Source organism: Acanthaster planci, linkage group LG14 (assembly GCF_054643075.1).
Source record: "Acanthaster planci isolate LZ-2023a linkage group LG14, COTS_SCS, whole genome shotgun sequence".
Lineage (NCBI taxonomy): Eukaryota > Metazoa > Echinodermata > Asteroidea > Valvatida > Acanthasteridae > Acanthaster > Acanthaster planci.
The window spans coordinates 6,655,370-6,669,597 of record NC_141790.1 but is presented as its reverse complement, the minus strand read 5'-3'; the positions used below and the strand labels follow the sequence as shown (position 1 = coordinate 6,669,597).

The following is a 14,228-nucleotide window of genomic DNA, read 5'->3' as shown; positions in this document are numbered from 1 at the left end:
GTGGTACAGTCTGGACACAATGCTGAAACCACACTTCACCCTGTTTGGTAAAAGTAGCCTGATCGATGACAGACTTTCCTAACAATAGTGGCCAGATTTCCATTCGAGAAAGAGTAACGTAGGCAAACGTTAAGCTCTGCACTTTACCACTAAACTTAAAACCTCAGTGGATAATGTACCACCAGTATCAAATTGTTGTCATTTCTAAATTATTAATCAAGGACCAAGCTCATTCAAACTTGATCTGATCTTTACAAAACTCTTTAAAAATTCTTGTATCACTTTTATTATTTTTATATCACCACTTTTATTTATTTTAGTGATAAAGAAAGGAGCATTTTCATTGGGAATAAACCTTGATATGTTGATCCCCAGTTGTCATCTTTTTTGTTCAACCCCCAAAACTAAGAATTTTCTTCGTTTGTAAAATGAACTCCATCGTTTAATTACAGTACTACTTTTTTTCCCTGATTCACACTTCTGGGGGATTTTTGTTTCAAGAAAAAAATCTGCAATTGTTAAAATGGTCAGATTCCAACCTCATGAATATGAAGTCACAATTACTATGTTTGTGCAGAATCACACTAAGATTTGACACAGTAATTTTTAAGTCCCTAAAAAAAGTTCACGCACATGTGCCCGGCAAAATAACATTTAGTTCAATTAGCCCGCAATGGCTAAATGTCCTCTCCTTTATATTAAACGCAGGGTTTAGATGTAAATGATGTACTGTGGATAGCAATGGAGGCAATCACAATGCTGGGATGGAGAGAGGACAGACAAGCTGTGATGCTACCACTAAAACTAAGGACCAAATATACAAGACAGTCATTAGACCAAATTTTCATGTATGGTGCTGAAACGTGCACTGAGAAAAAGAAAATCGTCTAATAATGACAACTAAGATGAGAATGTCGAGGTGGATTACTGCACTAGTCTTAGAGAAAGGAGACGAATAAAAGCATTACGGCATACGCCAGGAGTGGTTAGGATTGATTAAGGAGAAAGCAAGAGATGCAAGGCAGAGATGGTTTGGACATGTGGAACAAAAGGCAGAAGAGGACCCTTTAAATAGAACAATGGAGCCATATACATGTACTGGGAGAAGGAAGAGGGAAAGAAAAGCAAAAAAGATGGATAGACTGTGGGAGACGACATGAAACACCTGGAACGGAGAAGTAATGGGCCCTAGATTGGTTGAAGTAGAAGACTGCTCATTGGGGTGGAGGCAAACCCAATGAAAAAGGAAAAGTCTACGAAGAAGGATCTAGATGTGCAGTCTTATAAGGGAATACTTTTGCTCCCTAATCTTGTCATCTCAATTCAAATCTCATTGGGTCATGCTAATGCTATGTGGATTAACAATGTTGGACAGAACTTAGGTGCAAGATTTTTCTTAGAACTTTGTTTCATTTTCAAACCACACTTAATCATAACAATATTTCTTTCTTTACTACCACTCATTTGAAACTGGGACCTAAGGAAAAGCACTGCATTGATGCTGATCACACTACCCAAGCAGCCATGCCGCAACTCTTTAAGTCGGAGCAATGAATGCTTAGGTCAAGAAACCACTCCCCCATGCCGAACCCTAGCCTCCAGGATTCAATTCCAATAATGTCCCCTCATCAACAGTTCACTGCTGCTGCCATCATACTAAACTTGATGATGTATCCTCCACAATCCGGCATTTTGTTGGAGGCCAATATCTACACATGTGATGCATGAGAAAAAATATTAGAGGATGAAGACAGTGGTATTTCACACAATGTTTGCAAAACATAGGTGGAATAGTTTTGAAGTCAATGTTTTACAGTGGTTTCCAAATCAAAGACTTTTCATGAAAACATGAAAAAGTAAAGTCATTTAATATATTCTATGATTTTTGTAATTTATATATGTATTTATCTTGGGATCTTGCAGACTTCTGCAAAAAAACATACAAGTTGACTGGCAGGATAAAAAGACATCTAGTGGAAGCAGCGAGACAGACGACAGTAGAAAAACCTAACTTAATGAAGACACATGGGAAATAACAATGCATTCAAGTTATTTGAATGATACATCTCATGGGAACATACAAAGCTAACCTATTCATCAAGCAATGTTCATTGTCATGGTGATTACATATACTGTGGTTCCAAAGGTTTTAGGATGTTGGAACCTCATTCCCTGGACGCTCTGATTCTTTAGTTCCTCTTCCTCTCTGAAAACTAAACTTTGTTGCACTGTCCCTTGAAAAAATGAGGGCCAGGGAGTTGAAACACAACTCCCCCACCCCATCCCTAAAATGGAAAGAATTGCAATACCGTGTTCCTTTATTTACAGTCAGAATCAGTGCACTTAACATTTAGAAAATACAATTCAATTTCGGTTAGAGATTTAGGAGTACAAATTTTGCTGGAATCAACAGATAAACACCACTTTTACAATCAATGTACTCCCTGGTTTTCAAGCAAACAATGGCCTTTTCCCTGTTCAAAGCCATTTAACATTCAAATGTTTTGAGGATATTGCTTGTTTTACAGCTGCATTTCATTTTGCCATGAAACAAGTTGAAAATAATATCTACAAATATTTCATCAAGAAGTCTGCATCTGCACAAATTTGCTGGGAGAGAAAATGCTATGATGCTATAACAAAATCTGTGATCACGCATCCTGTTACCTGTAGCATAATTGTTTCAAATGTCTACAGACATGTAAATGTAGATCAAAGACATCACTAATTCTACATATCACGACTGCTGTCAAAACCTTGTAAATCTATCCCAAGATATGAATTGATTTCAGTGTGATGACAACTCTCAGAAGTTTGGAGGTTGTGAACAGAATTAATAGAACAATACACACAAACACCGATTCGTGAGCTGCATCTGCCGTTGAAATAAGTGCAGTCATCATGCAATAGCTGCACTCCAGTCAGTCTGTGATAACAATTTAGATATGGTGATCAGATACGATGAAATGTGCCCCCTAAACCCCTGACACAAGGAATCTCTTTTCCCCAGGATCGGTATGATCAGAAGCCCAGTGGGCTCTCTGGGTCAAGCGACCACTCCCCCCTTGCTGAACCCTAGCCCCAGGATTCAAGTCTAATAATGAGTCTTCATCAACAGTCCAGCGGCTGTTGTGTGGTGCAAGATGGATGATGTATTTTCCACAAGGAGTGGGGTTTGGCCCCCAGGCCATTGCAATCCAATAGTAGGGCCTCAAAATTCATTTGGTCTCCAAGTAGAGTTCTTCTTTTCTCCTTCACATACTGTCTGAGGTGCATGAAACCTGATACTGTGAGTTTTGATTTGTCTGAGCATCCTACGATGTAACTGTGATAAAAGGGTGATGAAAGGCCAATAACATGGGACCAAACAACTACACATACATGTATGCAACCCAAATTTATACTGTTATCGACTCACAACAATTGAAACCTTGGTACAGAAAGATCTTTCTCTTTCTAAATTCTATAATAATTCACGATAAACATCTTTTGAATAGCAGGTGACCTACATGCACATACCGTAGCAGTCCAAAATCTTTGCCTTTACAATGCATACTCCTAGGCAACAACAGCCTGCCTAAAGCAACAAAAAGACTCACATGTCGCAACAGCATTCAACAACCAAATCACAGGCAATTTACTGCATTGAGGCCGGTGTAATACATCTCCTTGTATCCACTCAAGACATAAATAAAGCCTTCCTGGGAAAAAATGAATGTGGTATTCATATTTAAAATAAAAAATGAAAAGAAAGGGGCTATATTTGGTAGCTTGCGTGCAAAGAGTACAGTGCACTTTAAGTCTATGTCCCAACAGTGAAAAACAACCCAGTCCCTGTATTCATTGGAGCTATTAATTCAACATCTTGAGCCTTCAATAAAACTAGGGTGTCACCTTGGAAGGTGAGCAATCTTGCCATGTTTTTACCAACACTTTTCCTGATCAAATTGGTTCCAGGACTACGTTAGGAGCACCTAAAGGTTGATCAGGAATGACGAATGAGAGTAGAAACAGAGACACAGATGTTGGACTGACAGATGAAGATAGATACCATAGATGAAACAGATATTAATGACAGCTATTAGCCATCACTAGAACAATCTCTTGTGTCTGTCCCCTTCAAGGGCCACTTCATGAAGTGTTTGAGAAGACCAATCCTCCACATGCCTCTATGCAACCATCACCCTGCATAGTGCTGCAAGTGACCCTTGGCAACCCTCCACAGGGACAAATTGTCCAATAACAACCATTAAATGAAACAAATACCTGATGCATGCTGGTGGCTTGCAGAAGGCCTAGGATGGTGAACTGACTTTGACAGTAAGATAACAATTCAGCTTTAGGCACAATGAGACTTCTGCCATGTCAGCTAAGGGTAAGGCTGTTCCACTGTGGCAAACTACATGTAGAAGAAAAAACCAGAACCATTTCAAAGTTGTATCCTATTAATCCTGTTACATATGGGTTATTTGAAGGTCTTGAAGCAGTTCTATTCCCAGTTATTCACTTTCAAAATTTTGATTCTGTTAATGAAAATAATCCAACTGTATATTGGTCTGTATTGTAAAGAATCAAAAGACATGAAACTATATTTTTACAGTTTGAAAATTATACACAATTCTTTTGGTAAAAACTGTATTTATTTCAATTGATCAAACTTCAAAAGTGGTTCTGTTCCAATATTTTTAATTATCTCAAAATCATTATTCACCATAAAAATCTAGAAGAGGGTGATAACATCAACCTCATTCTGAGAACATGAACAACACTGAACACTGGAATCATCAACACATATTGCAGACAGTTTACAGTTCATTGGCGTCAACTAAGACACCTCAAACAATGCTAAAACTCGCCGCCAATCGGCAGCTTCACTAAAAAACATCTGTCCCGGAAATCCAGCCAAATCGCAGAGGAAGCGTTTGCGTCAGAAATTGGTGGATTACTTGGTCTGATGCTTTGTACTTGTGTCAAACAGGTACTCACTTCATTAAGCCTAGTCAATATCTGACGGCATCTTTAAATGTTCGGTGATAATTTCAGCAAAGTGCTTGGATATTGTCGATGGTTAATGACACGAGGATGGTATTCATTCAGAATGGCAGTATATGCTTATCCTGATAAATTTACTACCAACTAGATTAGGTTATGTGTTCCATGAAGGATGTGTACAATTGTTTAAGAATTCTTTTTTCACTTCCGAGCTTAACATATTAACGCGGTGTGCTTGGTTGGGTCAAAGCACAATTGCAAGGTTGAAGAAATTGCAGATAAAAAACCCGCCCAAGCAGCTTTTTCGGGTAAGAGAATCTGACGTTAACTGGTTGAGCAGATTCTACAAACTGAACAGGGAACAGCCAAATGAACACAAACATTCTCCAGATAAACATGTACATCAAAAGTTTAAAAAGCATATGTTCCAAGTTCAATTTTACAGGACGAGTGGGACTCTTTTTACAATAAGCATTACCAATTATTTGGGTCAATCTAACCTATTACAAAAGATCCCATGTGTGGCAATTTGTGTAACCTTTCCCATGAATACCTGAGGACTTGGCACTCTGCCACTGACAATATAGCCATGGACTCTATTTAAGGACTTGGCCACTGTACATATTGTCCGCATTTGGTCTTATCGTATCTCAAGAGCCAGCCATCAATCAAGAAAATGACATTCACCCATACACAGAATTTTTCAGCAGGGACAAAGTTGGATTTGTCAGCAAACAAGTCTGACAATGGCAATGCTCATATTTATGAACTTCTTGTGGCCACAAAAAGGAAAGAAAAAAATATGACTGTTCCTTGGAAGAAACCAATTTGTGTGTGTGTGCAAAGCAATGGGAGATTTGGTGGGGTGGGAGGGCGTAACTGTCACAGCCCCGAGTGAACACACACACTTGCTCCATAATTGTGACAACATACATGTACTTGTTGCAACATAGAGGCTAATGGGATCCAAAATGTTATAGGGACAATTTTTGTCCCCACAAGTTTCTCAACAAAAGAAATCTTCCCCTCAATGTGGTACCAGCCAAAGCATTATATTCATGGTTTACAGTGCGGATGGCTTTAGAGTGATGCTCAGTGTCAGAAAAGTGCCCAAGTGTTACATTTAAAGACAGACTGTAAACTTTTGACCAGATATGTACACAAATGTGTTGACTACAAACACACACTAACAGGACTCTATAACTGAATAGCTGTCAATGAAATGCATGAGCTGAACTACACCCTTTACTGTCACCATCACCAATAGAGGCTAATGTAAACAAAAATGTTATCTCTCAGTTCAAAAATGGAACAAGCTCTACTCATTCATCAGCTTTCATCTATACTTTCTGGTCAACAGGTGAACCTCACCAATCATGAGAGGTTCCACACCCTAATCATTAATAATTAAATCAATTGTACCAACTAATCTGAGATCCGCTCCTTTCAGAGGGAAGAGGGGGAGACTTTGAACACGTTATGACAAAAGTCTGGTAACAAGGCATTATCAATGTACCCGCCGCAAGACACAAAGCTATCAGAACCCCTTAGCACAGGGGGTGAAGCTGATAGGGCCACAAAAATGAAAAGGTTAAATCAACAGCTATTCTTTGGATGGGAACTTTGATATTGTTGACTGTATTACCCATTCTTTGACCACAATAGCAGACATGATAAGCTATCTTTTGGGGGACACACATTGGGTTTAATAGTCAGTATATTGCAGAGATGATATGATATCCCTAATGGCTATTTCAAGAGGTTTTCTTTGTGCAGGTTCAGCAATAAAAAAGTTTAATGACTTCTTGTTTTCTCTGTTAAGTCCCAAATGTGTTTTTAGAGCAATTGTTCCTGTCTTGCTTACTATACTTGTTAGTATTGATTCTAAAAGTAACGTTTAGCTTGAAAAAGGTAGGCCTATCTGTGTTACAGAGCACACTGTAGCAGGACAAATGTGATTAACAAGTGGTAGCATAAGGCAGGTATAACAGAAATTGCTTATAATGCCCACTTATAGTTTCCAAGTTTTCATTTTTTGATTGCAGTCAAAGTGAGATGCAATTACAATGCCTTTTACCCTTCCAAGAATCCATCAGGGCTGTTACATAGGTGCAGTGTTTCAACCTCCATGGTTCTACACAGGTAAAATTCAGCACCGGTTGGGATCAGGGAGTAGCAGCTCAACCCACTATTTTGAAAAAAAGAAAACATTTCATAACAACCAAGCCACGCACAAATGTATTTAAAGCTGTGGTACCCACACTTAAGGTTACTTTAATTTGTGGGGGGAAGAGTGTTTATTGTATGAGTCTGAAACCTAACTTGGAACTGAAAAGGTAAAGTCTGGAAGAAGACAATTTTGAAAGCAAATACACATACAGCACAAGGCAAGTATTGAAACAATGTCATCAGTGACGTTTATTGTACACACAATTCATTTCTCCCATTCTACCCTGTGCTTTCATGGCAAGACAAACAACAAATTGGTAGAAACAGGTCTGTTATCAGTTTGAACAGGGTTAGAATTTAGGTCCAGGAGGTAACATATGAACATGTATTCCATTGATAAAAAAAAACCAATGATAGACTAAGACAGTACTACATAAAGATTGCTTCTTCTTCTTCTTTTGCACTGCCAATGGTATTTCTAGTTGCTGAGGCTTCCCTCATCATTTCATTCCATGTTCATGAATGTTTTGTTGCTCTCCCAGTGGGTCATTTTGTCTTTCTTTTGACTTTAAAGTCTTGATAGCGGGGTACATGTATACAAAGCTACATGTGATTGTACATGTAAATCTAAGTGAGCTCCGACTAATTTTGATATCTTTATTTCAGATTAAGCTCCAATTTAAAAAATATTGGCAAGTATAGGTTTGGGTAGAATTATATTTACAGTTAAGCCCCAAATCATTCATACCCTTTGAAAAATGTGGCAGTTTGCTATATTTGAGTTAGACTGATGGTCAAAGCAGGCACACAAAAACTAGTACATGTATTTCCTTTGCAAAAGCACACTTGGCCAAAGATCTCAGCTTTTGGTTGTGAATTCTATGATCTCTTGGTTGTGAATTCTATGTTACCTGAATTTGGAAGGGGTATGAATAAATTGGGGCAAACTGTACATCAAGAATAGTTTGAAAGTAACTACACATATGTTATACTAGTAAGCCTTCCAGACTTCAGCACATTTCAATGAGAAATCTGACATGAAAATTTAAGAATTTTCAAGTCAGCATTCATCTGTACATGAACCCATACACGCATGAATTCCCCCATACAGTATACATACTGGAGTTAGTCATGCCAGAGGTCCACACAGAAAGTAGGATACTAGCCACTGTGCTCCTTTAAATTTGAGTCAACAAAGGGCATTTTGGTAGGGAAATGTAGGGCAACAGCATTTGGTAATAGCAACTGACTCACTCCTTCTGCCCCAACCTTTCCTAAATACTAGATAACCCTGAAAGGACAACTCTTTGCCTTTGTTTTCAAAGCTGGATACAAACCAGATTGTCAACAGAGATTGTGCTCTTTATCTCATGTACACACACACAAACAAAGGGCTAATAGGTCTTATCAAACTGATGGGTGGGCAGACCATATATCATATATCCTAACTAAGGTACTTCATAGCACATGTTCTTCAATTTTCTGAGGACTGCCAATAATTCATGATAACCATAGGTGGGTCCACATGCAACCCTCAGCTCCAACCTGGGGGTCATCAGACTTGGGGGGGGTGCACTGGTGATCATCAAGCAATGTCACAATTCAAGTTAGACTAGTCAAAGCTTTCATTCCTGTATGGACTAGTTGCTAAAATTTAGACTAAAAATCTTAACAGAAAAACAGGAAGGTAAGTGAAGCTCCTTTATTAAAAAAAACCTCAAAAGAGGGCATTTTTACTTCTTGGATGATTTCTCTGAAGAGACCTGGTCTTTACACACTCAACTAAACATTCATATTTCTGAACATGATCCAGCATGTCAGCAGATCGGTCAACAAACTTTAGGGACTTTTATACCATTTATATTAATGAACTATGTAATCTCATGACAAATGTACACAATTTATCTATAAATAATCCGTTACATTGTTGATCTGTGGTATCAGTCTTTCTTTTTCCTTTATCAAATTTTTCTTTTAACAAATAACTGTCTGTGAACTAATGCCAGAAATACACGTGTCTAGTTCATCAAACTTTTTGTGAAGTCTTTGTGTTTGTATTTTGGGAAGGCTGTCCTACATGCACCGACTACCGGCATATACATATTAGGAAAAATAATATGGAGAACATTTTAAGATATAAAAAACTCACAAGCACATGTACAAAGGTAGTCTCAGCAGTAGTGACCAAAATATATCGGAACTAATGTACAAGCCGACTGGAACAAATGCTACACATACATGTCATAAAAAACTTGGAAGGGAAGGTGAGATGAAAAATTTGAACTTAAGCCTAAAATAAGCCTTCTCCAAAAAGCTTGCAATGGTCATCTCTTTACTTTAATGTTTTATGCTAAATCAAAGCCTTCATTACTCAAGCACATGAAGTTAAACTACATGAGACTTATTACTGTCAAGTGCCTAGTGAATCCTAATCCAGCACATTTACCATTGTAATGGGAGCAGAGTAAGCCCCCTGTTTTTAACAAGGTAACTATGTGTACAAACTTTCATCAGGGATCATAAACAGCAGATGGCATGTACAGTACACATGTGTACATTTACAAAGGTTAATCTTTGCTCCAGATGTAAACAAAAAAAGTTCAGACCAGGCCAAAGACCACTGTCTTCGCACCCATAAGCCAGACAATTTGCTTTTTTTAATTCCTGACATAAATAACCTATTCTACTCCCACACAGCAGAAATCATCATAAACACTTGACAAGTGAACACCCCCATACACAAGTAATCATAGCTATTCTACGATGATAAAAATATGATCTATGTAGACACAGTAATAATATAAGTAGGACAGCAAGATGCAATATTGTACCATACTACCAAGATCTCATGCTCTCCAGACTCCACACACTAACTTGGACCAAGAATATAGCAACTGCCAAAGGGCAGTGTGAAGTGATTACATTACCTAGACAAGAAACCAGATGTACATACCAGCCCCATGGGAGTATTCTACATCTATTTACATAGCCAAGGTGTTGGCACCAGTCCATTTACATGTACCTGAAAAATATTTTTCATTTTCTTTTTTTTGGGGGGGGGAGAGGTCCACTTTTTTCTGGAATTTCAAATACGACTTTTGTTCAATTAAAAAATACCAATCCATTTATGGTTATCTCAACAATATGAATGTTAGCCGTTTACATGTACATAATAACCAGTGTAACATTAAGTCTAAGAGTGAAATCAATTACTCTCTCAGGTACTCTGTCTACGCTGTATTATCAAATACACTTTTTTGTCAATGTTAAGCTTTTAATTCATGAATTAATTTTTGTTCTTCCACTATGTACACAAGTAGTTTAAGTTTCATCAATATTTGTTTCACTAAAAAAGGAAATAAATTACACAATCAATAAATAAAGAAAATAAGGTTTCACAAATATCTTCCGATTGAATATATCAATGACAATGCTATCTTAAAACCAACAAAGGTGGACTGGTTGGAAAAGACACTGTTATATATAAAAAGGCTTCAACATACCACGCAAAAGAGAAGTAAGTTTGTGGGAAACATTTTCCTCTAGCTCAATTTGATCACTCCTCCCAGAAAACACTGACCCAGCCAAAGAAAAAGTGCATTGCATTTTCCTGAAGTAAAAGGACTTCTGTAGCTACGGCCACACACCAACACTCAAACATTTATACCACTGAACTTGAGTGAACTACACCAGCCCTCTGGCACTATTATATTACATTAGGCAAAGTTGAAACAAAAGCACCAACACCTCAGCTGGGGGAATACACAATCAACCCAGCGGGGGCTTTTAGGGTTCCCAGTACCTGGAAGGAAGTGCTACTGGGGTGGCAGTCAGGCGCTGACAAACTTGCGGCCAGTGCACCTTGACCCCGGCCGACCTCCAGGGAGAAGAAAGCACAAAAACAAAAAGTTGTTTTTACACAATTCTGAGAGGATGGCACAAGGAAATAGCTGGACTGGATTGGGAGTGATTCTCAGCTTGTTTGGATTAAGCCTATTGAATTGTTTGATGTTGATAAACATATTGCATTTGGAAAACAAAGCTATGACACTTTCAAAATTCAACATGAAACTATTCACATCTTTTTACAAAATCAAACAATTATAATTTACGGCCACACTAATCACACATAGATGGTTTTAGAACAGCTGTAACTAGTAGGTGAAGGGTTTCCAGCAAATGAATTAATGTTTACCAAAAGAAAGAACTCACAAATTAAAGTATGAATCATGACTTGTTACTAGTGGGTATTCAGGACAACCAGCAGCATCCTGGAGTGTCAGTATTCAAGCAGTGGGATGACCAGGTTGTATTTTGTAAAATAGTAGTGGTTTGGTGAACTACTGTGGACACTCAGAGCAAAGGAATGCAGAGGTCACTGATGCCTGATGAACTAGGCAACAACTTCCTGTGGTCACAGGACTGCTCAACCCAAAGCATATTTCTCCCCTATTCGTTTAACAGTCAACCATACACAGATACACAAATGCTTTTCCATAATACATAAGCATATACAAGAATAAACCTGAGTTGAGGTATTGTGAAAACATTTTGTTTAGGATGACTGTGAACAAGAGAAGTAAAAGGAATATTGCTGCAACTGCAATGGAATGAAAAAGTCAACAAAATTAAATATCAACCTAGAGAACCAACTCTAAGGTAAAAGCCATTCAGCAGAACTATTACAACCCCCTCCCAGATTAAGATTATTAAGCCAATTTCAGATAAGCAGTGATGGAAAGTAATACCAAATAAAAAAAGGTGAGTCCAAACATGACATTGGCAGCTACAGAGGTCCTTTACTTGTCAGTTCTGAAGTACATGTAACTGTGAAAACACACTTGAGCAACAAAAGTAAAAGTAACGCTGATTCAAATGTATCAAATTGTCAACATTCAGAAAAACACATGTATGGTACTCAAATTAAATATATACTGGATTTGAAAAATATGTTGAAAACATAATGAACATTTAAAAGGGGGGGGGCTCAATCTAAATGTAAACAAAGTGGTCTACCTTAGTCCAGTGAATTTGAAAACTTATTTTCAGCAACATGTATTTGACATAAATGTGGAGTTTACACATATGAACCTTGCTACAAATACATGTATAGTACAATCTTGTAAGAGACCTCCAAGGGCCACTGGATACCAATCCCCCAAACTATGACACACAACCAGTTTTAACTTCCACTAATTGGCTTGATTGTGGAGGCTTAAGTGGTAGTGAACAGAGCCGGCTGGGGTACAAATGAGAAATACGTGACTTTGGCTGGGTTAGGGTCACAACTTGGTCTGCCCTGTTGTGCTGCGTTCTTGTTGTGTCAAATGTCTTGTTACATCTCTGGAGGTCTGGAATCCCCACATAATTACTTGAGACTGTTATGGAACAAGTGACTACTTAATTGGCACAATGTTATAGGTGAACAAAAGGATTTATTCTAACACTAAAAATAAAATGTATGAACAAAAAAAACCTGATTTAACGTGGTAACTGTATGTAAACAATTTGAATATTGTTCTTTTCAAAGATTCCAAACTCAGGACAGATCACTCTCAAACGCGATAACTGGAAGAAGTATGTTTGCTTACAGGAAAACAACCAAAAGTAAAAATAAGCATCAAAGGAAAGTTGCTAGGAATTGGAGATAAAACCGTGACAGGTTATTATCCAGCGTCTAAGGGTACGAAGAAAAAGCTCTCTGTTTCTTTTTTTTTTTACATGTAGTTCTGCAAGGGTGTCAAGTTCATTTTCTTGATTCTGAAATTCCCACATATGTGATACAGTATCAGAAAAAAAGCACAAATTCAATCTTCCTGGCAGGTTCAAGAAACAGATTCCAACCAATCACTATGTCCGGTTTGAGATATAGGGCACTGACCTTAGTGGTCTGGTGACCACACCATCTAGTGCTAACCCTGGTAGGGCTAGCAACACAGAATTCAACTGGGAAAAATAAGGGATCTCATACAGAGAACACTGCATGCCTCATGACAAGACAGATTGCTCTCAAGCCGTGAGTGGTCTTAGGATGACACCTCGTAACCTCACAGCTTCTGATGATGGGCGTACTCAGCCATCTTGAACAGGGCAAAAACATGTTGCTTTTTCAAAACTAAATGGAAAACAAAAATGCTTCAGAGCAATGTGTCAAGACTCTGGATTTTTTGTTCAATGTAACAAAATGTTCTTTCATAAACAAACATCAATGGACTTTCAAGTTTTCACAAGTAAGCAACTTAAACCAAGAATCACACAAACTAAATGAGACACATACATAACTAAGAACAAATTGCAATAACAGATTAAAACGGCGAAAAGGTGATGAACAGCTTAAAAACCAACTATGCACACTAACATTTATAAAATAACAAAAGTGTATACTATAAGGAGTTTGCACTGAACAATTTGCTCAATGCAAAGCTGCCATTGGAATTGAATACTCCAACAATTATGTGTGCATGTTAAGCTTGGTTCCAAGCACGTAGCACAGAAATGAGAAATATTTGTCTTTTGAGAGGCTTCTGTTGGTCTCATGTAGAGTACTTATTGGCCACTCCTGAAGAACTGACAGTGCTTATATATTAAGGGGAGACTGCTGTGTCTTTGGCCTGTCGTCCTTTTCATTTCCTGTCCTGATGTTTCCATACATTCACACTTTCATGCTGATAACCAACTGTTCAGAACAAATGGTCCTTCTGCAGCACGGAGCCTGGTGTGCAGTCAGCATTCCAAACCGAGGACAGTTGGTACTGTGACTATTCTGGTACCTGGTTTAGAAGGAATTAATTGCTCCCTAAATTGAAAACAATTACAAGTATTTGTATCCTGGGTGCAATGAACATGCATGCTGAAACGTTGTCTGGCCATGCTGGTTCAGTATCAGGTGTACTGACGTACTTGTATAGAGCTGAATCAAGAAATTATCAAAGAAAATATGGGTAATTTCAAAAATTAGGGGTCCATTTTTTTCATGTCCCTGTCACATCTGACCTCTGATTCTGTAAGTTCAAAACACATTTTCTAATTTTCCAGAATGGGGAATTAATGCAAATTACCTGCCAAAC

General features: G+C 38.0%; 1 protein-coding gene across 33 annotated transcripts in view; it reads right to left on the bottom strand.

Annotated features, from left to right (window-relative positions):
* LOC110985288 (uncharacterized) overlaps nucleotides 1-14,228 on the bottom strand; it is a 58,607-nt gene that overhangs the window by 22,499 nt on the left and 21,880 nt on the right. For 11 of the 33 annotated variants that reach the window (XR_015427750.1, XR_015427745.1, XR_015427755.1 and 8 more), the window contains one exon: nucleotides 4,267-4,399. The exons of 4 other annotated variants lie outside the window; for them this stretch is intronic. Coding sequence is in view for 8 of the 29 variants with exons in the window: in XM_087146163.1 (XP_087002289.1) it covers nucleotides 4,296-4,399 (104 nt within the window). In the remaining 21 variants the exon portion in view is untranslated. Of the gene's footprint in view, nucleotides 1-3,599; nucleotides 3,702-4,266; nucleotides 4,400-7,069; nucleotides 7,181-7,384; nucleotides 13,958-14,228 lie in introns of those variants that run through there. 18 more of the 33 variants (XR_015427752.1, XR_015427753.1, XR_015427751.1 and 15 more) reach the window with 6 other exon arrangements.